Source organism: Molothrus aeneus, chromosome 9 (genome assembly GCF_037042795.1).
Source record: "Molothrus aeneus isolate 106 chromosome 9, BPBGC_Maene_1.0, whole genome shotgun sequence".
Classification (NCBI taxonomy): Eukaryota; Metazoa; Chordata; class Aves; order Passeriformes; family Icteridae; genus Molothrus; species Molothrus aeneus.
This window is the reverse complement of record NC_089654.1, coordinates 4,285,149-4,308,413: the sequence shown is the minus strand read 5'-3', so window position 1 is coordinate 4,308,413 and position 23,265 is coordinate 4,285,149. Positions and strand designations below refer to the sequence as shown.

At 40.0% G+C, this 23,265-nt stretch overlaps 1 protein-coding gene across 15 annotated transcripts in view; it reads right to left on the bottom strand.

The window, feature by feature from the left end:
* Window positions 1-23,265, bottom strand: part of DAB1 (DAB adaptor protein 1) — a 414,794-nt gene that overhangs the window by 88,457 nt on the left and 303,072 nt on the right. For all 15 annotated transcript variants that reach the window (XR_010784065.1, XR_010784066.1, XM_066555483.1 and 12 more), the window contains one exon: window positions 15,645-15,844. Coding sequence is in view for 13 of the 15 variants with exons in the window: in XM_066555483.1 (XP_066411580.1) it covers window positions 15,645-15,711 (67 nt within the window). In the remaining 2 variants the exon portion in view is untranslated. The remainder of the gene's footprint in view (window positions 1-15,644; window positions 15,845-23,265) is intronic.

Sequence of the window (23,265 nt, the reverse complement as noted above, 5' to 3'; positions counted from 1 at the left end):
TGTTGTGCCATGGACAGGCAGCTGGGCCACCAATTCCCTGAAATCACTGCCATGTCCCCTGCCCTTGGCTACGTCACCAGACCACTCACACACTAATGAAAGTGTGTGAATACATCATTTCAAAGTGTAAATTCTAGGAAAAGACATCTCCATACTGGTTTCAGCTAACAACAACTGTAATGTAAAATATTGTCTTGGTTTAGTAACTTCCTGGAATTTGTCTGCACTTATTTCAGCAGATTTATTTTGACACAACTGAGAGGCTGAGCCCACCCCACTCAACGTGCAGACCTTTTGCATTATTACAATGCAGAGTCCCCAGCAAATCTGCTTTAAGTGGGGCAGCTCTGGCAAACTAAAAAGTAATCCTCTCCTCCTAATTTGCCACAAGGCTGTGAACATTTTGTGGTAGGTTTCTTGATTACATGAGGTCTCCCTGAAGAATCCTCACCATGGAGCTTAAAGAACGACACCACATATCAGACAGGAGCCAGACAGAATATATCTGTAAATTGTCCTCTGGTCAATCCACTACTTCAAAAGTCAAATTAGAGATGTGATTTTACAGGAAGATGTTTATTGCCCCACATCTTTCTTTATGGGAAACAGCTTCTTCCTTTAAGTCAAAATCCTTAATCATGAAGTGCGTCCATGTTTGTGAGACTAATTCCATAAAATCTCTAAGCTCAGAGAAACCCCAAGTGCAAGGTTGGTTTGGCTTTTCCTGCCAGCATCTGGGATGCAGTAATTCAGCATCTGGAAAGGTAAACAACACCCACTGGAGCCACTGGTGGCCCTGGCCAGTAAAAAGAGCAACCTGGATAGCAGGAAACCAAGGCCCACAGCCAAGATAACTTCAAGTTATTCGATATTGATTCAACATTAAAATCCTCTTTGTTCTACTAAAGTCAAAATGAAATATTTTTATGTATTTTGAGCCTTATTAAAACCTATTCTTCCTTTTTAAAACAAAACTTAATTGAAACCAGCTAGAAGACGAAAGCTTCATTTATCACAAAGTGACATTTTGTAATTAAAATACAGTTCAGAACAAAATGTTTAGCTGCAAAGGCGTGAATTTTCCCTTCTTCACCATTGCTGCCAACTTGCTATTATTATGAGTGCAGTTAGAACCAGAAAACTGGCTGTTGCTTCTTTTCACTGAAAATTAACTGGAAGGAAAGCAGGGATTGTTTGTCTAGAAACAAGATGCCAATTTGTTCTCTTTTTAAGGCATGGTGGACATGCAGTGCCATGCACTGAGTTCTGGGGTCCATAGCTAGTGAAAAGTAATTAAAAATAGCAACAATTCCTTCTCCTTTCTCACTCTTGCATTGTTGAAGGCTCCATTTTCAGGTCAACTTATCTTTTATTGGACAGTTGCTCCCTGTGACTTCCTCTAGACATACTCTCAAGTTCACAAGGCTTTTCACAGACAGCAGCACCCCCAAAATCATTCTAGGAAATCTGGAAGTTTCAGTTGCAGGAGGTTAAAAGCAGGAAAGAAGCATCAGGTTATGGACAGCTGGCTACAAACCTGACCATTCTTAAATTTCTGTATGTGGGTCTCCAACAGAAGAATCAGGCTGATTTTAGAATGGAATCTTTAGGATTTTCATTTCAGAATGGAAAAGATTTCATTGTGAAATGAAAATGAAAGGTTCCGTTCCAAAATGAAAATTGTACACAGTGCATATATGAGCGCTGCCTTTTGCACTCACTTCTTGTGCCTAACATGCTGAAAGGGCTCTGCTTGTAATAATCATAAGCTGTTGTAAGCTGGAAACCCAAAGCTGACTGACAAATTACTTTGGGATATATCAAGCCATTCATTCCTTTTCCTGAAACAACAATCCGTGCGCTAGGAAAATCTCTGTGTCTATGCACAGCAGAAATAAATACAAACCTTCTCATGGAGGCACAGAAAATGTACAAGAAACTCTCATTCCTCTAAGCAGAATGGAAGAAGAGGGAACAATCATTTCCACTGCACCTTCCACTTGGAGACACAAATAAAAGGAGCAGAATTTGGTTTCAAAACCTGCCAGTGAACTCAGAGGGATGAAAACATTCTTGCTCTCCTCACCAAGTGAGCGTGCTCCCAGGGCTCTGAAGTAGGTTAATCCCATGATTACAGCATTTGCAGAGGTTGGCAATGCTGCTCCAATCTCCTGCTGTACTTAGACACCAAATGAATAAAAATGCCTCTGGTACAAAGGTTAAGTACATTAAAGAAGAGTCATATGAAGCTTTAGCCACACCTCTGTCAGACACCAGAAATAAAAACCTGCAGGATCCAATGGCTGGAGATACTCAGTGATTCAATGCTTTTTGCACAATCTTCCCATCCCAAACACCACTTAGGGTTTTTTTTCAAAAAGGGAGCACAAAGAGCATCTACAATCACACAGTGAGTGTTGGGATTCACTGCCCTGGAGTGATCCAGTTCCCTTTCCAAAGCTGTATGTGAAACACCATCCCTTGGAGCAATTCCACCACTGCCAATGCAAGCACTGGCCCAGCTGTGCGTTCACTGGGACAAGGCTGCTCCAGCTGCACTCTACTCTCACATCTAATGGCTGAATTCCAGACTCAAAGCTGAAATTTTCATGAAAGAAAAGTGTTTCCCTCAACAATTCTGACTTAGCATTCACTTCATACTACTCACTATTAGGCTTGAGATGAGTAAATGTGTAAATTAATGTATCTAAATAGATGAAATTCTGATGAATAGGAACATATTGATTATGAAATCTCAGACCTCAAAGCCCATCACACACAGCAGATCAAATGAAGACCCTGCTCCAAATGCTGGCAAAAGAACTTTCAGGGGTGATGCACTTGGAATATTTTGCCTTGGTCATAAGCAGCATAAGCATATTAATGTTTTCTGGACATGAGAGTCTGGCTGACTAAATATCCATATTCCAGGGATGCTTAGTTTATAGAAACAGCACTGGCAAGAGGGAACTGCTTGTGCTATACATTTACTAATTAAGATAATTCACTTTGGAGTGTAAAAATACTAAAATTATTTTTTTGGGAGAAAACACCCAGTTCCCTCTTTCAAGTCTGTTGTTTTTTTTTCTCCTCACAGACCCCCATTTTCAAATCTTTCCGCTTGTCAGTTCTGAATAACTTGATAAAAAAATGGTATCTAAAGGGTTTTGAGTTTAATGCAGGCCAATAACCTTGAATATTTTAAAGCAGCTAGAAAGAGGCTTAACCACACATTTCAGCAAGTCTAAAGAGACATAATTTGAAAGGTATTTATAGCTAGTGCCTCTTTATTTTCACATCTCAGGCTTTTAGAACCTTTGCTCTAAACCTAAAGGGGAAATTTTCCCCCTTTGAACTGGGTTACTTCAAATGGAAACTTCATTACTAACCTTAGAGAATTCAGTCTCCTCCAAACATCATCTGCTTTGAGAGAAAAAAGTAAATCAGCTTGTGTTTGGATATAATTAGTGTGAAATGACAGAAACTACAAAATCTGGCCTGCAGAGGTTATGGGGCATTAACAAAAGATGATGTTGTAATAGTTTAGCCTTATCTGCTGGAGATAGCCTGTGTGGAACAGAGCAAGAAGAAAGCACAGAAAATGTAAGGCTGCCTTCACAGAGTTCATCTGATGGTCAGTGAACAAACACGAGCTTCAAGTTACATTTCTGAAGATAACTTCACACTCCTGAAAAAACACATGAAGAGATGCACCCCCAGCTCACTCTCTAACCAGAGCATTCCCCTGTGATCCAGCAGTGGAAAACAACATATATTCACATATTCATGGCACAAATTTAATAAAACATAAAAGCCCTCTTTGATAACTTCACTCAAAGGTGTAGCTCTGACTTTCTCACTCCTGTGTTGGCCAACGGTTCCAAATGAGCTTCCTCGTTATGAAATATTCAAAACCAGATTAAATGTGGATAGAACCTCCCTGGATGCTGAACTGTGAGTAAATGGTGAAAAACAAGTTACCTTTCACAACTTCAAGGCTTCCTATTTCCTCTGTTGCGAACATTTTACTACAAAACCGGACTCCAGTAGCAAATGTCAGGTTACTTGTTAAAAGTGACATCTTTATCTGTCAATCTTAATAGGCAACAGGAAATATATTTTCCACAGTGTGTTTATAGAAGTGCTTACTGCACTTTTAAATTTCCATTGATAGCTTTATTACCAAACAGACATAAATCTCCCCTCAAAATTCTTTTTTTGTAATTATATTTTGTCTTAAAAACAGAGGAGCTTAATACAAAAACACAAAGTATTTCATACCAACACACAATAATTTTACATACTAAAAATCCAATATCTGACTGCTCTACGGACATTTAACCCCAAATAATTGGTTTCACCACAAGATTAAAAAAAACCCAAACCCAAACCTCCCCTTTATCTTTATAATCTTTTCAGTACACCAGCAGTTTATGCATTGAATAGAATATGAGGAATTACTGAGTTAAGAAATTACTGGAGAGAGTTTACTAGGTTTTTAAATATATGAAATACATATTTGCTTTATCTTTATTTCCTTAAATGACCATGTCTCTGAAAATGGTTGTGAGATAATTTAAAATGAACGGTGAAATTAAGATAAAATCCTAAAGGTTTTTAAACACAATAAAATAAAGGTTCATTGCTTCCATGAGATCTGACCCCAGGATCTTTGTTGCTTCCCTTAAATACATCTGCATAAAAAACCCTCAGACACGACCTCTTTTTAATTAGCATTAAAGTGAGCTTTCAAGTTGGTAGGACTCCTCTCAAGCTATTTTTGAACACCCAGGCTGTGTTTATTTCACTGAAGTAAATATCTAGCACTGAGTGGAACCACCTACACTTGTCTTGTAGGGAATGACTTGGCCTAAAAAGAATGATTATTAATTAGCATTATCCTGGACCTCATTAACACATGCACATTCAAAGTATGGGCTTTTCCATCATTTTAGAGTTAGATAATCTCTAATAAACCTCAGTGTCACTAAAGATTGTTCATCCCCCTCTGCTCTAACCCTGGGATCATGTTAAGCATCCATATCTTAACCATCTCTCAGTCTCTTCTCATTTGTTCCTCTGCCAAATTAATCCCTCCCAAATCCTGACTGCACTCCTCTGAGGGCCTGCACTGATGTCCAGTCATTCACACTATTAATTTTAAACTTATTTCAGAGGTATATATGAAAGGAATTTCTCTGAGATGTAAGGAATTTAGATTTAGATTCCATCAATAGCCACATATCCACATTCAGGCTGGGGTGTGATGCAAAGAAAGCATCAGCTCCATCCTGAGTGCCAAGCACAGAGAGCAGAGCCCCAAATGGAGCACATTCCCTGACCACTGCCCTTCCATTCTCTGAGCAGGACAAAGGTCTCCAGGAAACAGCAAGATGAGCTCAGCTCATTAAAAACTGTATGAAAATGTGTATCCTGAAGGGATGTTAAATGAGGCTTACACAGGCAACTTTGAGGCTCTGCTTCCTTAGAATTTTAGTGCTTAACCTTAGAGCCCCGGCATTTCTTTAATGCAATTAAACAGAGGCATAGATATAATGGATTGCTTTAGTTATAGTCCAGCACAGGGAAGGAAAATAGGCAAGAGAGATAAAGAATTCTGTAGGTAGCTTTCATTTTGATCTCCAGTGTCTCTCGAGCACTGCCATCCTTCTGACACGCTCACCACAGCAGAGGCTGTGTTCTTGCACAGCCAATTTTACTAGCAAGGGCTGGTAACATGATTTTTAAAGAGACGTTTCAGATAGGAGCATTTTTTAAAAAGAACTATAGGCCATAAATATCCTACACTATTAAGTACAGCAAACACTGAACACCCAAGGTTACCATGTCAGTATTAAACTTAAGCCATGCCTGAGTTCAGAGTACACCCAATTTCCCTGGTGCGTTTAATTCACTTTATGTGACTTTGGACATTTGAATTCAATTTAAAACTTACACAGGCAACAAAAGGCTGCAAAAAAAAGAATGGTTCATCCAGCTACTACTGGTGTTTTTGCCTTCCACCTAGTTATCAGCACATTATTGTGACGTGTGAATATTACCCTCTTATTACTTCCAAGGCAATTTTATATTTAAAATGAAATTAATAGTTAACCTCAAAAGACTGCACTTAATTTCATTTCACTCCCTGAATGATCCTTTTCACTACACAATTCTCCCTCTAACTAAACTAAGAGCATAAGAGGTGTAATTATAGATCACACATTAGCTGTTCAGCATTTGCTGGTGGTTAAAGCAGGGTAGACTTTAAAGTTGGCTCCAGAGGAGGCTGCTGCTCCTGTCACCTGTAGAAGAATCTGCTGCAAAATGTTAATATTTAGAAGTCAAGGCTGGAGCTGTCTGTGCTTTTGGACAACTTTGAAGGATATCCTACAGCCACTGAAACCACTGGCAGGAGGATCTGGGAGAAGAAAAATCCCCCCCAAACTCTGCAGCTCACCAGATTCAGTTACCTGCAGTGGAAGATGCTGGAAACACAATCATGCCAATTTCTTTGGTTCCACTCCTAATGACTTTTGTGTCGATGGAGCAACAGCTTTTTTTGCTTCCCTGACTGCCCCATCACAAAGAGAGACCACACATCCTTCCCACCACTACTTCAAACTTGATCTACTGGGAGCAAGGACAGGCAGTGCTGGGACTCTGCTGCCAAATGACAATTCACCCTCCTTCTCCTGTTTTTAATGCTGTTTTGCAGCAATGAGTAATGCTGTCTCTGGGAAATGGAAGTGAAAGCTACTCTGTTCTTGTCAGAATAATAATGGATATTGTGCTGGCAACTGTTCTCCTGCACTGCACAACTGCATAAATAAAAGGAATTGGGAAAAGCCAATACTGGAGTAAATAAAGGGGGTAAACTGCTGCTTGCAAATATGTGATAATTGGGTTTGGTGTTTCAGCCTGGGCAGTGAGAACAGGATAAACACAGTGTCTAAATCAGAAGTGATTTCAACCCCACTGATCCTCATCTGTGGAGAGAGGCTCTGGGGAGAGGCTCTGGCTGTTCAGGAGGCTCAAAGCAGAAATATTTTAAGAAGTTGAGCGTCTCTACACGAGATTTTACAGCCAGAACCAGACTGAAAATGGCCTTTGCCAGCTCTCAGGTTTAGCTCAGTACTGGGATATCCCAATCCTGGGCTATCAGCTCTGCCCCCCACTCTTGTTGCAAGCAGAAGGAAAGATGCCAATGGGCATTCGAGTACATCCCTTTATTTTTCATACAAAAGATCCCCACAGACACATTACTTAGTTAAGCAAACTAAATATTGTCACACATGCAAAACCAAGCAAATGTAAAAGCAGAGAAATGCTTTTTTTCCTGTCCTTATACCAACACTAGCTATTATCTATAATAATGTTTAGATAAAAATAATACAAATAGGATGTCTATTTCTGAGGACATTGTTTATCTCTAATTCACTCTCAAGAGAAATGTGATGCTTTAGCACATTCACAGAATCACAGAATAAGCTGAGTTGGAAGGGACTCACAAGGAACATCCACTCCATCACTTGACAACCCAAATACATTTTATGTACATATAATATATTACCTTTATTCTGGAGGACCAATAATGTCCATATTGATCCTATACACAGAATCATGCATGAGGGTCACAGGCACATCTTTTCTTCACTCCTGAGGAGCACAGTGAATGTCTGCCCTGACATATTTATCACAGGAAGTCTGAGCCTATTACTTGGCCAAATTCCCTACATATTTCTTTGAGCTCTTTAAGAGCTGTGTTTATATACCACAAGGCATGAATGAAGGGCTTATGGTTTCTGTAACAGTATTTCAAAATGGCACCCATTCTGTGGGTGATTTTTTTCTTAACCAGAAATGGTCAGATCTAAATAAACATTTCTAATTCAGGCTGCTTAAACACACAACCCAAACCCTGCATGTGTCTGTTAACTTGTGCATTCCTCCACAGGTTTTTCTTCACAAGCTGATTAATGAAATTAATGTGCTGGCAACACGGAGAGAGTGAAATGTGCTGGTTAAAGAGCAAAATAAGAAACAGGATCCTCAGATTACACACCAAACTCTGCCCTGATTTGTGCTGTAATCTTTGTTAAGTAAATGAGAGATCAGCACTGGCTTTTGATGCAAGGATCTAACCACCTCTGAAATCAGCTTGCATTTCCCCCATATGTACATAGGTCAAGCAAGCTCATGATTTTCCATAAATTACATAAAATTATGTAAGATTGGAGGAATTTTCCCCAGTAATGTGAAAAACACTGCAATAATGTGGACACCAATGCTAAATGTTACCTGTTTATTTCAGGGAAAATTAGTGAGCAATTTAATATTGGGATCAAACTAATATTCCAAATTTACTTGTCTTTGATATCCCTTCAGCAAAATAGGAGCAGTTATCAACACAGCTGATATCTCTAATCTGTATTATACAAGTGAGCAACACTTTATTGCATTTTATGGGAAATTCTGCAAGTAGTAATAATAATATTGATGAAAAAGGCAAAATGTTTCAGAAAATTACAAATGCCCAAATGCATGTAGTGCAACATGCTGAGAGAAATGCTATTCATTAATATTTATTGGGCAAGAAAATATCTTTGGATGAAGAATGCTACAAAAACATTATCATCACCAGCATACTTGTCCCTGTAGAATATTTTTCTGTAAGCCATATTAGGAAACTTCTACTTATCCAAACCTCTGGAGGTATTTTAGCTACTAATCTGGATGAATTAGGTCACTCCTGCTCAGTTATTCATTACACAATAGAATTTTCTTCCCTGAACTCTCTAAAACAAAAGTTTCCATTTACAAAAGTTCTAACATGAATTTTGCAATTTTGCTGAGAGTCTTTTCAATGACTGCAAGCAGAGAAAAAGATTTGCTGAAAATGAATTGATTCTCCTGTTTAGAAATTCTCCTTCCTTATCAGCCTCAGCCCCACTTTCTCAGCATTTCAATCAACTCTCAGGGGTAGTTTTAGAGCATAAGGGATGCAGCAAGAACGAAGGTACAGCCCAGGATGCACAGGTGATGCTCACAGCAGGTCTGCCAGTGCAGAGCACTGGAGCACAGCAACACCCACCTGTATTTATGGATTGTTCCATGGCTCAAATCCTCTCTGGAATATGCATTGCATTGAGCTCCTGATTACTCCTTTAAACTGAAATGCTTTGATGACTGTTAAATCATTGAGAAATTGTAACAGAAGCTCTTGAGAAACGCTGTTCTTAATATTCAACAGATTATTGATTCCTCTGGTGAGGAGCAGCAAAGTAACACCAGCCCCAGCCTTAGTTTAGGCAGATTTCCCTCAATTAAATACAACAATAAACATCATATCTGCAATAAGGGACAACATCCATCACCCCCAAAAGAATCCTTCAATTAACAACCACAGACCCCCTTTGGTACATGGTATTTGAAACAGAATTCATGAGCTCTCTAATTGATGATAGGTTATTGGATAACCCTTGTTAATTATAGCTACACAATGTCAAAATTAATGATTTTCCCACCCCCTTTCAACTTGAGAATGAATTCATAACTTATATCAACTCACAAAAGACGTGCAATTAATATTGTCAGTAATCATTTCACAAAAGAGATTTGTTAAAGGCAGGCATGTGGACACAATTAGTGTATCAATTAATGTTGCTGTTACTTGATCTATAAATTATTGAAAAACTCATAGCTACTGCAAGGAAACAAAGCAAATCCACTCCCAGTCAATGAAAGAAGCTACTCTGTTCATTACTCTTTAGATCAAATTTCAATTTTGCTGGATTCCATGAATCTTAGCTACATAATCAGAAAATTAAATGAACCTATACCAATATGACATCTTGAAATGCCTCATTATGATGATGATGCTTTAATTGTTGGTAGTTGATCACAAAGTTTTTAAAAGGAAGATAATTCATTAAAAAAGTAATCCACCATCGCTATCCAATTCATTGAAAAAGTAATCCACCATCATAGCAGTTATCAATTTAAACTGAAGTTCCAACCTGGAAACAGCTGCAAAAACTGCACCAAGATTTCTGTGTGTCAGCAAAACTGTAACTTTCACATCCATCAGAAACCTCCATTCCACGCTGGGGTTTAGCAATGATTAGTGCAAAGACTGGATTCAAATGAGGTATAAGAAGCCCAAAACAGGACTGAGGTAGCATCAGGCCCCTCTGATGGAAACTGACAATGACAAAACATAACCTCGTTTAAAGGCTTCCTATCCCCAAAGGCTTTTAAACTAACTAGGTAGCTCCTGTTTGATCTTAGTCTGACAAGAGTTCTGCTCCTGGGGATGCAAAGGTTTTCCTTTAGATAGTTAGACAGACCCCAGCCTCTCATTAGTGCTTAAAAGACCCAGGAAATAGACGTGACTCTGCCACAGGCCCAATCCGCACGCGAATGATCCTGCAGCCACTGCTTTCCTTTTAATCAGCACTCAGGAGAGATAAAATGGGACAATTAAGCTTTTTGCCATCGTGATCCCAAGAGGATCAGACTCACATCTCCCACCTCCGAGCCAGCCCTGCCACGCAAACCCCCCTGGCGTGAACTCCTCACCTGGCATGAACCAGCTCTCCCTCCGGGAGCACGGCCTGGGCACCTGGATGTCCATCCAGCCTGGACACAGCGCCCAACCCCAGGCCAGGAGAAGACCTCCAGCTCCAGCAGAGCACGTCCCACCCTCCCTAAATGTCCCATTCCTACTGGCTGGGTGCAGCAATCCCCAGCTTGGCGCCCTGCCTGCTCTGAGCTGCTCCCAGATGCCACGTGCTTCCCGCACGCTCTGGAAACCCAATAAGCAAGGAAATCTCACCCAAGGGGACCTGAGCATCAACCACCATCATGCTGAGTGCCAACGTGCCCAAGCTCCTCTCTGAACGTGCTTCCATTCTTTACAAGCCCCTGTCATTTTGAAAATTGACTCAGGCGTCTTATAATGGGGATACAATGAGAGATGGAATTGCAGAACAAGCCCTAAGCTTCAAATAGAAAAATTACAGAATTTAAGTGCAGGAGGAAGAGATTAAATCTCTAGAAAAGTCCCCATGCCTTTTCCCCACACACAGATCTGTGCTAGAATCTGGTAGCCTGGTTCACTTCTATACTGACCTCCCATTTCAATTTTTCTGTTCAGCTAATTTTGCAAGAAGGGATTTTCCCAGGCAGTTATCAGTGTGAATTCAACATCAATGCAACACACTTCCCCCAGAGAGGTTTCTAAATCAATTTTAATTCCGATAGGCTCAAGTAAATGTTTTCAATTTGATTCAATAATCTATACACACTTACAACAAGGCTTTTCCCCCATGTACTACAAGACTAACATGGTTTATGTTTCTAACAACTCTGGCTAATAAAAAACCTCTAATTTCCTATCCTGAATGACACAAACGCACAATTTTTATCCACTTCTTAATGAACCAGATGACATAAACAAACAAAATAACATCAGCATTTAAAGTGCATTAGTTATACCATTAATTCTCTAAACACTTCTTAAAGAACACATGACTTCTGGCAAACTCACCAAAACAAAAATTGTATCACCAAAAAAAGTCCTCAAATTGAGCTTTCTAAACCTCCTGAGAATTTTTCACCATTTCCACTTAGAGAGCAGCATGAAACCTCTCCAGGATATCTTTTAAAATGTGAGCAAAAAAGATAATTACAATGAAGTTACCAGCAGATATCAGCAAGAGTGGCATGAAGATTAGGGCTGGAGGTGGGGGATGGCAGAAATATAATCTCCTCTAATAACACCTAGTGCACTGTAAGCCTGTAAAATGGAATAAAGTGGAGGAAGGAGGGCTCTGGAGGTCAGGGTGAAACACTGCTCCTCAAGGGACAAGGAGCTTCACAGCCCAGGGAGGAAAAAGTGACAATCTGCAGAGGAAGGGAGGTGCCTGGCTCACTTCTGTTCCCATAATGGTATTTCCAGGTCAGTTAACATTCCAACCCCTCTTCCAGGAGTGTGACCAGAAATCACTTCTAGAGCCCACGCAACCCTGGATCCATCAGATCAATATGGGCTGAATCCAAGGCAAAATTTGTACCTGGTTTTTCAACAGCCTGCTTTAAAGGTTATCCAGGGTGATAATGTTAACATACAAAATTACAGTCTGATATGATCGTGTAAATATTGAACTTACCCACAGAACATCAGAGCTCCTCAACTGTGATTCTGTGCAAACAGCAGCTTCTGAGAGGGTTTTGTATTTAAGTTCTTGACACTGCCTCACAAACCAGCTCAGATGGCAGTGCAGACGCTGCAGAGCTGGCCATGACCACAAAGCTCATGGCTGTAAAAACCATGCCTAAACAGAAGTGTTCCCAAGAGAACTGCTCTGCATGTGCCTACAGAAAGAGTTTTCTGTGTGTGCCCAGCACATCAAAGAAATATTTGGTCAAATCTTTGCACCAGCATTGTAATTTGCCCCATCTGCAGCACAAATCAAACTATTTCCCTGTTATAATCAATAATCAACTATAATCAAACCTAAAGTCAGCAGTCCATGTAACAGAGCCTAAAATCAGCTATATGAAATCCTAAAGAAACTTCAACCACACATTCCACCTTTCTGGCAGGGAGTTAGTCCATCCCAGCAGCAAGATTTTGCACTCACACTAAATATCATTAGACTCCTCCTGGACTTTTTTCCTAACCTGTCCAGGTTATTAAATTGTTAACTAATGACATCACAGTGGCTTTAACTCAAGGTAGGCATCATTACCACAAATGTACAAGAAATGTACAAGTCACTGCTTTCTTTTTGGCCATGGTACATCAGTAAGAAGAGCTGCTCACATTTATCTGACACTTAATACTTTATATAGTGTGTATATATATATATATATATATATATAAAGTGTATATATACATATATATAAAGGATATATATAGAGAGAATATATATATATAAAAAGTATATATAAAGTATATATAAAGTGTGTGTATATATATATATATATATATATATATATATATATATATATATATATATATATTATATCCATACACCTCACAAATCCTAGGAATTAAGATTTGTTTTATTTCAACGCTCCAAATAATAAAAACCACCTTACTGGCTGTTTATGCAGATGAAGAGAACTAAAGATTTAGCTGACTCTACACAGAAGATTTAGGCTGAGATCAGGAAAGAACCCAGTCCCATGCTCCATCTCCACACTAATCCTCATCCCCTCAGAGGCACCCCAGACCTCCAGAGTGGGATACGAATGTGGGACAGACATTCCATGCAATGCTGTGAGTTGCAGAAGGCAGGAGAACTACCAAAACATGGATAATACAGCAAAAGAGGCCCGCTCCTGCTCTGGATGGAGGGGGATGCATGGCTCCTCCAGAAGTGCAACAAAACACTGAGCTGAAAAAATAAAAAACACCAGAGCTGAAAAAATAAAAAACACCAGAGTTGAAATTTCTGTTTATACAGCAAAGACTGATTTCCTGGGAATACTCAGTTCCATTGCATAATCAAACTCATTGATTAGCAACATAAAAAACTTCATGTTAGCACTTGCTACCTGCCACTGCTCGCAGTTAATGAACCTGGGGAAAAAAAGGGAAAAAAAAATCCCTGTTTTTCACGTGTCCATCACTCCCACTATAGGGAGGAGGGCTCCTTTGTTGGAACACAGGGAAGTGCATACAACTCAATGACAAGTAGATGAGCACACCAAGTTTCTTTTGACTGTGGTTCTGTGGGATTTGAATAGCGCACAGTGTGTGCATTGTGTACCTTGTCTGTGTGAAGCGCTCCCTGCCCCAGCCCTGGGATGGCTGATGGGATGGATGCACTCAGGCTGCACTGAGCCAGAATAACCCTGGGGATGTGCCACTGCCATTCCCTGTCCCTTCCAGCTCTCCAGACACTCACATCACTGCCACACAACATATTTTATACTCCCCCTCAGCACTGAAGGTAATTTTCAGAATTTCCATTTGGGGGATAGAATCAGATTTTGGGCAGAGAAGTGTTCAGCTATTGTGATTTATGGAAATGTTTTTACAAGCTGGATGCTGAATATTTTATTAGCATAAACATCAAGTTCCTAAAAGAGTTGTTTGCTGGTTTCAAAAGTTTCAGCCTCCAGCAGAAGAAATAACATAGGAGACACACATCAAAAAGATGTTATCCATATTGCAAAGAAATGACATTTTTTAATTTACTGCCTGCCCCCAAAAACTGAATGATCATACAACCAAACCACTTTATTTGCCTTAAACATCTTAGATCACATTCTCATTTACATCAAAGTTGCCCTTTTCTTGCCTTTCCCAACTGGAGCTTTTTAATCTTAAATGAATCATTTTTGATTTGTGAGTGTAGGCCTAGAGCAGTCATAAGGTTTTTAAACTATCTTCCTGAACAAACACTTGAAATTTTTTAATTGCTGTGTTTTCTACAAACTCTAGGATAAAGATTTCTGATACAAAAGCCAAAGGGAACACAAGGCCTTAGTAAATGTTTTGGTAGAACTGCTGCAGTTAATGGTATTGCTGCCCAGCAGTTCAAGTTTACTATGAGTAAAATTTACATTATACATTATAAAGTTGCATTATACATGAGTAAAATTGCATTATACATATATAAGCAAAGATGAGGGGGTTTTTTGTCTTAGGAAAATGAAAAAAACCCTCATAAGTAAATGGCTAAATGACACATCCACAGAAGGAAACAGAATTACAAACTCCAGAGCTCACATGAAAGTTCAGATCTTGCCGTGTTGAGTATTAAAACTATTTAGTATGATTATTTTCTTTTTGCCTTACTTTTTTATTTGAGTAATTCATATTAAATCTGTTTTCGATCTCAGTTTCATGTGTATGTTTAAAAAAATAACCAAATATGGCTACACAGAGCAGCAAGAACTAGCACTACAATTTAAGGTCTTGGGCTCCAAGTTCATCAGTACTTAAAACCATAAGCAATAAAAATACTAATAAAAATGTAAGGAGAAAAATCCCTACAAAGAGTCTTTAAACAAGCACAAGCACCAAATTCATATGGTCCCATTTCTCACACTTATCACTCTAAAGAACTGCTCTACAGTTTGAGGCAAAATTGTAAATACAAATATGAACTAACCAACCATGCATTTCTCCACAGCTTCTCCTTAATTTTGAGTTTTCTTCCTCCTCGTTTATATTTTCCTATACCAGATTAATTAATCTCTCCACAGATTGCTACTGAGTTCTCTAACTTCACAAAGTGTCAGTAAAATTCAAACTCCAGGAACAGAAAGTGCATTTGAGCTCTGGTTGGTTTAAAACAAAGCAGGAAAAAAGCCGTTAGAAGAAAATGTGTTTATCAGCAGAGAAAAAGAAAAGTGATCTTTTGTTGAGTAATTTTAAAAACAGTATTTCTCTTTGTGAACCATAAATAATATGCTAATTTTTTTCTCATCTTTCAAAAGGATATGTTTTTTTATGTTAGAGAATCAAACCCCATATTTCTGCAGCAGACTTCCACTGAGCTTAACAAATCCCACTTTCACTGAGCACACAGAGAACAGAAGAGCCACAGATGTGCCAAAGGTGGCTGATGTAGGAGTTGATTTAAGTACAAAACACACACAAATAAAGAGAAATGAGTCACTACCTTTCTTTTTGGAGTCTTTCTTTGTGCTGGTTTTAACAGCCACTTGAAGTTCTGTCTCAGTTGACATCCTATATCCTTAGTCCTCTTCACACAGATCCAGGATCTCGGTCAGGCTCATTTAGAACGTCTCTCCAAGAGAATAATTTAGCCTTTCAGACACTATAACCCAAACAGTTCATCTCATTCACTCCTTTCGAGTGCTGTTAGGGAAGGAAACAAAAAGGAACAGTCATTTTCTGGGTTTAAAACATGAAAGGAGAATAAAAAAGCCAAACCATTGCAAGGGAGGAACACATGAAGTTCTCCATCTACTGAGCCAGTTGTCCATGATTTTAGATGCTTAAGCATAATTATCTGTGACTACCTCAAACATCTGTATTAGAGGTGTTTTGGCATATCCAAGGTGCCTTCACAGCCTAGAGACACTGCTCAGGGGGTAGAGAAGACCAGCACTTCTGGACCAGCAGCTGGAGGACAGAGACCACAATGCAGGAAGTAGCTGGAAATGTCACCAAAAGCAAAAAAACCTGCAAGGACTCAATTTTTAAATGCACCAATTCCATATTGCCAGAGAGTAAGTAGAGATTTTTACTCCTCCAATTCTCTTTCAGTGCTTTCATTCTCCTACTTGAACAAAGACAAATGAAGAATGTATTCATTGCTCACGCTGAGAACATCATACTTTGCCACTCCTCTTGCTCATGATAATGTTTCCAGTATAAAAGACTCTGTCTCCACACAAACAAAGCTGTAATTTTAACACCCATCTAGTAATCTTTCTTGCAAAGATTTCTGAAAACAGTTAACTAAACCCATGAAATATAAATGGGATAGGTGCAAAAAGATAACATCTAGAGAGATAACATTTAGGGAGAAAGCTGTGTATTTGCTGGGGACAAAAATGCACCGGGTGTGAACCCACAGCAGGAATGTGCTGGAGCAGGATCAGGGAGGCAGGACTGGGGATGTCAGGGCTCTGGAGGCAAAGAACACACAAAGAATAAACATCTAAGCCAAAAAGAACCCATTGCTCCAATTCTCACTGCTGGTCCTTCCTGTTTTGAGGGATGAACCACTTACTCCAGCCAGTCTGTCGAGGGCAGAGGACCAGACTGTCCCTGAAGCCATTTGTCAGGATGTTCCCCCACCAAATGCATCTTCTTACTGCCCTTTCTTCTTGTTAGAAAGTTCTCATTATTAGCACAATTACAGAGAAGTCCATCTGGCCTGTTGGAACAGCTGCCCGCTTATTAAATAAGCATTTAATAAAGATATTAACCCAGCATATCAGCTGGTTAGATGGCCAGAGATTAACTGCAGTTAGAGTTATTTACTAATGTCCCTTCTTTGTCATTTAAGAAAGTAACAGACTGCAAACACTGGAATAATTTTGACACTTGAAATCACTTTTCACAGTAAGGGCTGTGAAGCCACCAGTACTTTCAAATCCAGGCTCTTTTAACATTTTAAAATGCTTCAGTAACATTACACTGCCATGCACCGTCTGAAGTGATTTAATATTGCTGAAGTGTGTCAGGGGCTTTCTTTAATAAGCTCTTCAAATCTGTCTGTGTATTATAGAATATTCAAAGATAGCTTTTCAAAATCTGCTGAACTGATTTTGAAATACAAAATTCCCTGTTCCCCCCTCTGTGGAATCTGAATAAGCACCGCATGGCAAAAAAAAAAAAAAAAAAGGAGGAAAAAAAAAAATAAAGCAAGGCACAAATTGAAAGTTGCAGTGCTTGCTGAACACACCTGCTTGGTGTAACAGACCTGAATAAACCAACAGCATCTCGATGAAGCTTCTCAGCTGAGGAAAGAGTAGGGAAGGACAAAGCAAATGAAGGCTGGTCAGGGAGGGAACAGCCCCATGGTGAGGTTTCCAGGAGCTCTCTGGCCAGGCCCATGGACAGGGAGCTGCCTCTCCCCAAGCACAGCTGCTGGAGCAGTGCTGGGGGGAACGCCCTCACCCTCCTCACTCACGCTTCAAATCCCCCCACGAGCAGGGAGAGGAGCTCTGAGCAGAACAGATGTCCCTCACAACCCCCATCTCCTTCCCCTCCCCCTGCCTGCAACCCAATTTAATAATATTTAGTTTTACAGCACAGTAGGGATGCATCAGCCTTTACAGCTCAATGGCACTTACTTAAAGCATCTCTCGAGTCACAGCTGGATTGACAGTTTATATTTCGAGAATTTGGATTTATATTTACCCAAAGGTTAACTGCATAACTCTACAAGGAGCACTAACATAAGCCACTTCACAAAAGGGAAATATTTATAATAGGTCCACTTATTAAAAAAATAAATTAAAAATAAATACCAAATACCCCTGGGGTCCGTAGTTAAGCAAGTTTTAATGTCTTAGAAGGCCATTGTGGCTACAAAGCATCAGGAATGTCATCTCCTGTTGTCAGCTATTTCCAACAGGACAGCTGAAATAGTAGCATCCGAATGGCACTGAATATTTTAAAGTAACAACATATGACTGCTATCTCATCTGTAACTCTCCAGAAAAGCTATATCCCCTCGAGGCTATCCCACTGAGTAATATTTTTTAAAATAAATGCATGTCTGTTTTTGGACAGGTTCACATATTGATTTACTTTCAAACCTAATCAGGTCATACTCTCGCAGGCTCATAGATCCTTGAATAAAGTAATAGGTATCTTTGTAAAGGAGCACATAAACATCTGTCAGACACCAGCCATAGTTCAAACTGAATTTGCTACAGAGACAATTCCTCCAAAAGTATAGGTCTTTATGTAAGCCACATTAGTAAACTTTCATGCACTGTCCATATTTCAGCCGTTTATTACCCAGATGAGAATGGCAGTCAATCTGCTCCTCACCGCAACAGCTTTCATTGTCTCCTCCAATCTAGGTCACCGTTGTTAAATACCACAGCCTCCCAACTGTGGCAAGGACTGCAGCACGTGTTTTATCAATGAGATGCTATTTGCTTTGATCACTTCTGCCACAATTCTCTCCCTGCTCTAAAGACAAAATTTTGTTAGCTGCGTTTCCGAAGAAAAAAATAAATTTAAAAATCTACCGTCTTACACATATCCATCCACTCTAACAATCTCCTTGTGTGCCTTGCTACTGCTTCAGCTATTGCAATGTTATGTGCATGCCTCAGCTTTTCCTAAAGAGGATTCTGAGCTCTTCGTTTTAACAAAAAACTGACATTTTCCATGGCCTTATTAAGTGGCTACAGCAGGAACACAATCAGCGCGTTCTGGAATTAACCAGTTCTTAATTCCAGGAGTAGTTCTTAAGCCTGTGTTCTCTATTACTCCTACGCCAGCACAAAACCTAAAGCCTTAGCAAAGAAATATTTCTGTAAATTCACTTTGCAGTTAGGATTAACACAGGTTGGACCCTTTATGCACAGGGAAATTAGTCCCAAGCTCCACTCACCTCCCCCACACGCCTGTGAAACAACAATTTCTGTCAAATCATTTGTCTTTTCAACCACGCTTCAGTGAGCTCATGTAGGGGTTATTAGGAGACTTCCCTTGGCCCAAGTTATGAAGGAGGTCAGACAAGATGATCATAATACTTCCCCTCTGGCTTTCAAATACATGAATTAATTAATTTTCTTTGGGACTTCAAAACTTAAGAAGTTCCCTCCCCTGAAACCAGTTTCCATCTGCTTATATAAAAGAAAAGCAGTCTCAGAAAGGATTTGTAACTAAGCCCTGGCATTCCCTAGGTATTTAACTTCTCCACAGCCACAAAGTGGGATTTGACAAGAGGACGGTACCTCCCGAACACTGCTTTGACAAAACAAAAGCTGTGCTCCCATCCTTAGCTCCTGCTTTTATGCCTCTGGAGTCCTGCAATTAATTTTTTCTCCTCCAAAGCTCCCAACATAATCATGTTGATGCCCGTGGTTTTACAAGTGTTAAGCAAAGCCCAAACATACTAAAAGGGTAAAATGTAAGCGAAAACAGGAGTGAAAAAAGCTGTGATCCTGGAAAACTAAAACCAGTTCAAGTGTAAGGGTCTGCAATCCTGGGAGAAAACGTTACTCATCCACTTCGCACCTGCCCTCGAAGCCTAACACAGAGAACAGCAGTGGGACCACACACAAACAGACAATGGAAAACCCATCCTTGCCACCAGTGCTCTTTGTACCCTCCAGGGAGAGGGGCCAGGAAATCCTCTGGTGCTGCTCACACTGTTTTGTACTCATCAGCTCATTTCCCCAATGGTCAGGGCTGGCGAACATCAGAGGATTCATCTGTCACAGCAGGCACTGCACTAATGCCAACCAGGAACCCAAGGGACTGATCCAAAACCCACTGAAACACTGCAGCTAACAAGGCCTGCAAGTAAGGACCAGAAAAGGAGCAAGTTGAGGTAAAAGAGAGATTAAGACACTGACAGAGAGGAGAAAATGAGGAGGAAACAAAAGCAAACAGGAGAGCTGCCGGTGACACTTCATTACAGCAAATTCTGTACAGTGTTTAACAGGACTGTGCACTGAAATTCTGGCTGCCCTGCCACAGAAAACAGCCTCTGCTGGATTGTTCATGGGTCTGTCCCTCTCCTGTGTTTTGCCATTTGCCCCCAGAACAGCAGAATGCAGTGCTTCCAGTGACAAAGCCAAAGGAGTCTCCTTTATGGCACTCCCTGCCGAGCGCTGCCTTTTCCTGCCATTTCTTTACTGGTATTTCTGCAGCCTGTAAAGGTGAAAGGAGTTTTACTGTTGACATGCACAAACTGAGATACTACACAAACATTTATTCCCCTACAAACCCTCCCCTGGAACCCAGCACCCTTCATCTCCCACTCACTCCCTAAATTAGAAAGCTTTTTAAGACTCACAGCTGCCTCCTGATCTCATATTTAGTTTTGTTTGCTCTAAAATGAGCATGTGTTTCCCTCCAGTCCTGATTTTCTATATATTATGATAAAGGAACAGTTTTATGTCCTTTATGCAGTTTTCTGTACTATGTCTGTAGTGTCTTCCAGAAAAACACTGCAAAATAACCCTTTTTAATTCATCCAATATCAGAAAAATACCTAGTACTCCAACCACAGCATTTCATTTCCCTTAGTATTTAATTGCTGTAGTTGACTGTATTCATAAAATACTTCTCTTATCTCCTGGAAACAAGAAGCTCTTTTTTAAACAAAATCCTACATGTAACTTAGGCTAATAACACATTTTATTAAGGTTATTGTGGTTTAAACTATGCTTCATTTTTCTGTCTCTAGGGCATCTTTCAGGCATGTTACCCAGTTCCTCAGATGGGGTAAATAGCACCACTGAAGCTGATTCACCACTGAAGAGCATCTTGGCAAAAAACTGACCTATAAAATATTTCTAAAGTAAGATTTTTATTAGTATTCCAACGATGGCAGGAATAATTACTGAAATTCCTCCTGGAAATCACTCCACGTCGTGGTGAATGCTGCACTCCACTCCACCAATTATTCACCAGAAGTGCTGTGAATTTTCTACTCACAGAAAATGCTGACCGGATTAAAAAGAAGCTTTTCAAAGGAATGAATTGATTTCATCAACATTTTTAATGGCAAATTACTAACATTTCATTTTAATATTCCAGTTTCTATTTTCTATTATACAGGGCAGCACTCATGCAACAAAGGCAAAATAGAAGACATGGACTTGCTTTAAAGGATTTTTGAAATATTAAAGGTATGGGATTTGAATTCAGGAAAAACTACATCTCCTCTGCCCAGGGAATGCAACTCCAGCCCAGAGAGCTGAAAACCAGGAACAATCCCAGTGTGCTGCAGGTATAGATACAGCACTCATCATTCCTTTAAATGCACTTTCTGACTCAAAACTCCACTCAGAGTGCTTTTGTAAGCTTTAGCAGGGTATCACATCAAAAAGGAGCAGGTTTATCAGAGCACATCATTCCTCTGATACCACATAGCAGATAACAGAGGAAATCATTCAGATGAGACTAGAGATTGCTCAGTGAAACTGAATTACCTAGTGCTTTTCCCATAGGAATTGCTCTACTCCAAGACTTCACTACTCCCAGATGCCCACACACTGCTGATCCTGGAGCAGAAAAGAGAAGGGATTTCTGATCATGCTTTGCAAGAACAAACAAGAAACCAAAGCCACAGCCACTCCAAGCACAGGCACAGCCTGGCTGTGACCCGAGCCCCAGCAGCAGAAACTGCCTCACTCCACTCCAGTCAATAAAGTCACACCAGCACAAAATCAATGGCCTTGCATTTGACTCATATTGGCTAATTCCATTGATTTTAATGGAGTTGGAGTTACACCAATTTCATGCTGGTGTATCTGCATTAGTGTCAGAGAAGTTATGCCAGCATGACTGATGTAAACAAGAGCAGACAAACCAACCCCTCTACGGCTAAAATTCAGTGTCATTAACTCCAAAGCCACAAGAAAATGCAGATCTGTACATTACCCAAGCAGGGCCTTTGGAATTTATTTTTGCAAAGTGGAAGAACAGCGCTTTTGTGATCCTCTCAGCACCAAAGAAACAGGGACTAAGAAGGCAAAGGGGACAAAGTACACAGTTGGGATCACGGTATTCTGTAATTAGAGCTGTTAAATGATTACTAAAGTGCAGTGGTGCAATCATCACACTGGAGGAAAGGGAGAAGTGTGCAGTCAGGAGCATCACCAGGGAGAAGGTAAAAGCAATGTCAGACACCAGGTTTCATATTGGAATGCAAATTCCTCACAATCAGAATCTGTGTCTTCTAATTGGAAGAAAAGGTTATGGAATTAAACATCTCGCATCCTGGACAGCTCAGCATGTTTTGAACTGGCACAGTAAGTTGAAGGAATCTTGTTCATCTCCTGTCCTCCACAGAAATATCTTGATTCAGCTCTAGTTTTTGTTCAATTTCTGGATCATTTTCTTAATATTTCAAGTGAGACTGAACTGAAACTCAACTTCTCATTCCTTTTAAATAAAATAACAGCACTATAACTTAAGCTATACTTTGAAAAATGAAGTAAAGTTTGGAGAGATGCCTTACACTGATCTTCTTAAAGGATGTGAATTTTGCACCAACTGTTCTAGGTCCCTTAGAGATTTGTTCAGCCACAAGAGTTGACCTGTACATTGTGCCCTTCCACTCTCTGAAGCTTCCTGACACTAAAGCAAAGCAAAGCAAACCCTCCAAAGGCCAACAATAACAAAAAGCCCCTTTGCCAGGATCTTTGTTCACTGTTATTTTTCAGCACTCAGCCCTTGTTCCCTTGACTGTTAAGTATTAGGAGAACTGATCAAAGGAATTCACCTTGCTGGAAATGGACTTTTGCTTTATTACCTCAAACTCAACCACCTGACTCCTACCAAAGTTCATTGTCTAGCACAGCAAAGGGAAAAAAGCAAGAGGCTTCTGGGACTGTATGAAATCACACAAACAGGCAATAATTACTTCTACATTCATGTTCACAACCAACAAATATCAGTATTTGTAAAGTGAGCTAAGTGTGGCTTTCCAGTACCTGAAGGGAACCCACAAGGAAGACTTTTCACAAGGACATTTAGTGACAGGACAAGGGGGAGCAGCTTCAAACTGACAGAGAGTAGGTTTAGAGCAGAGATTAGGAAGAAATTCTCTCCTGTGAGGGTGGGGATGC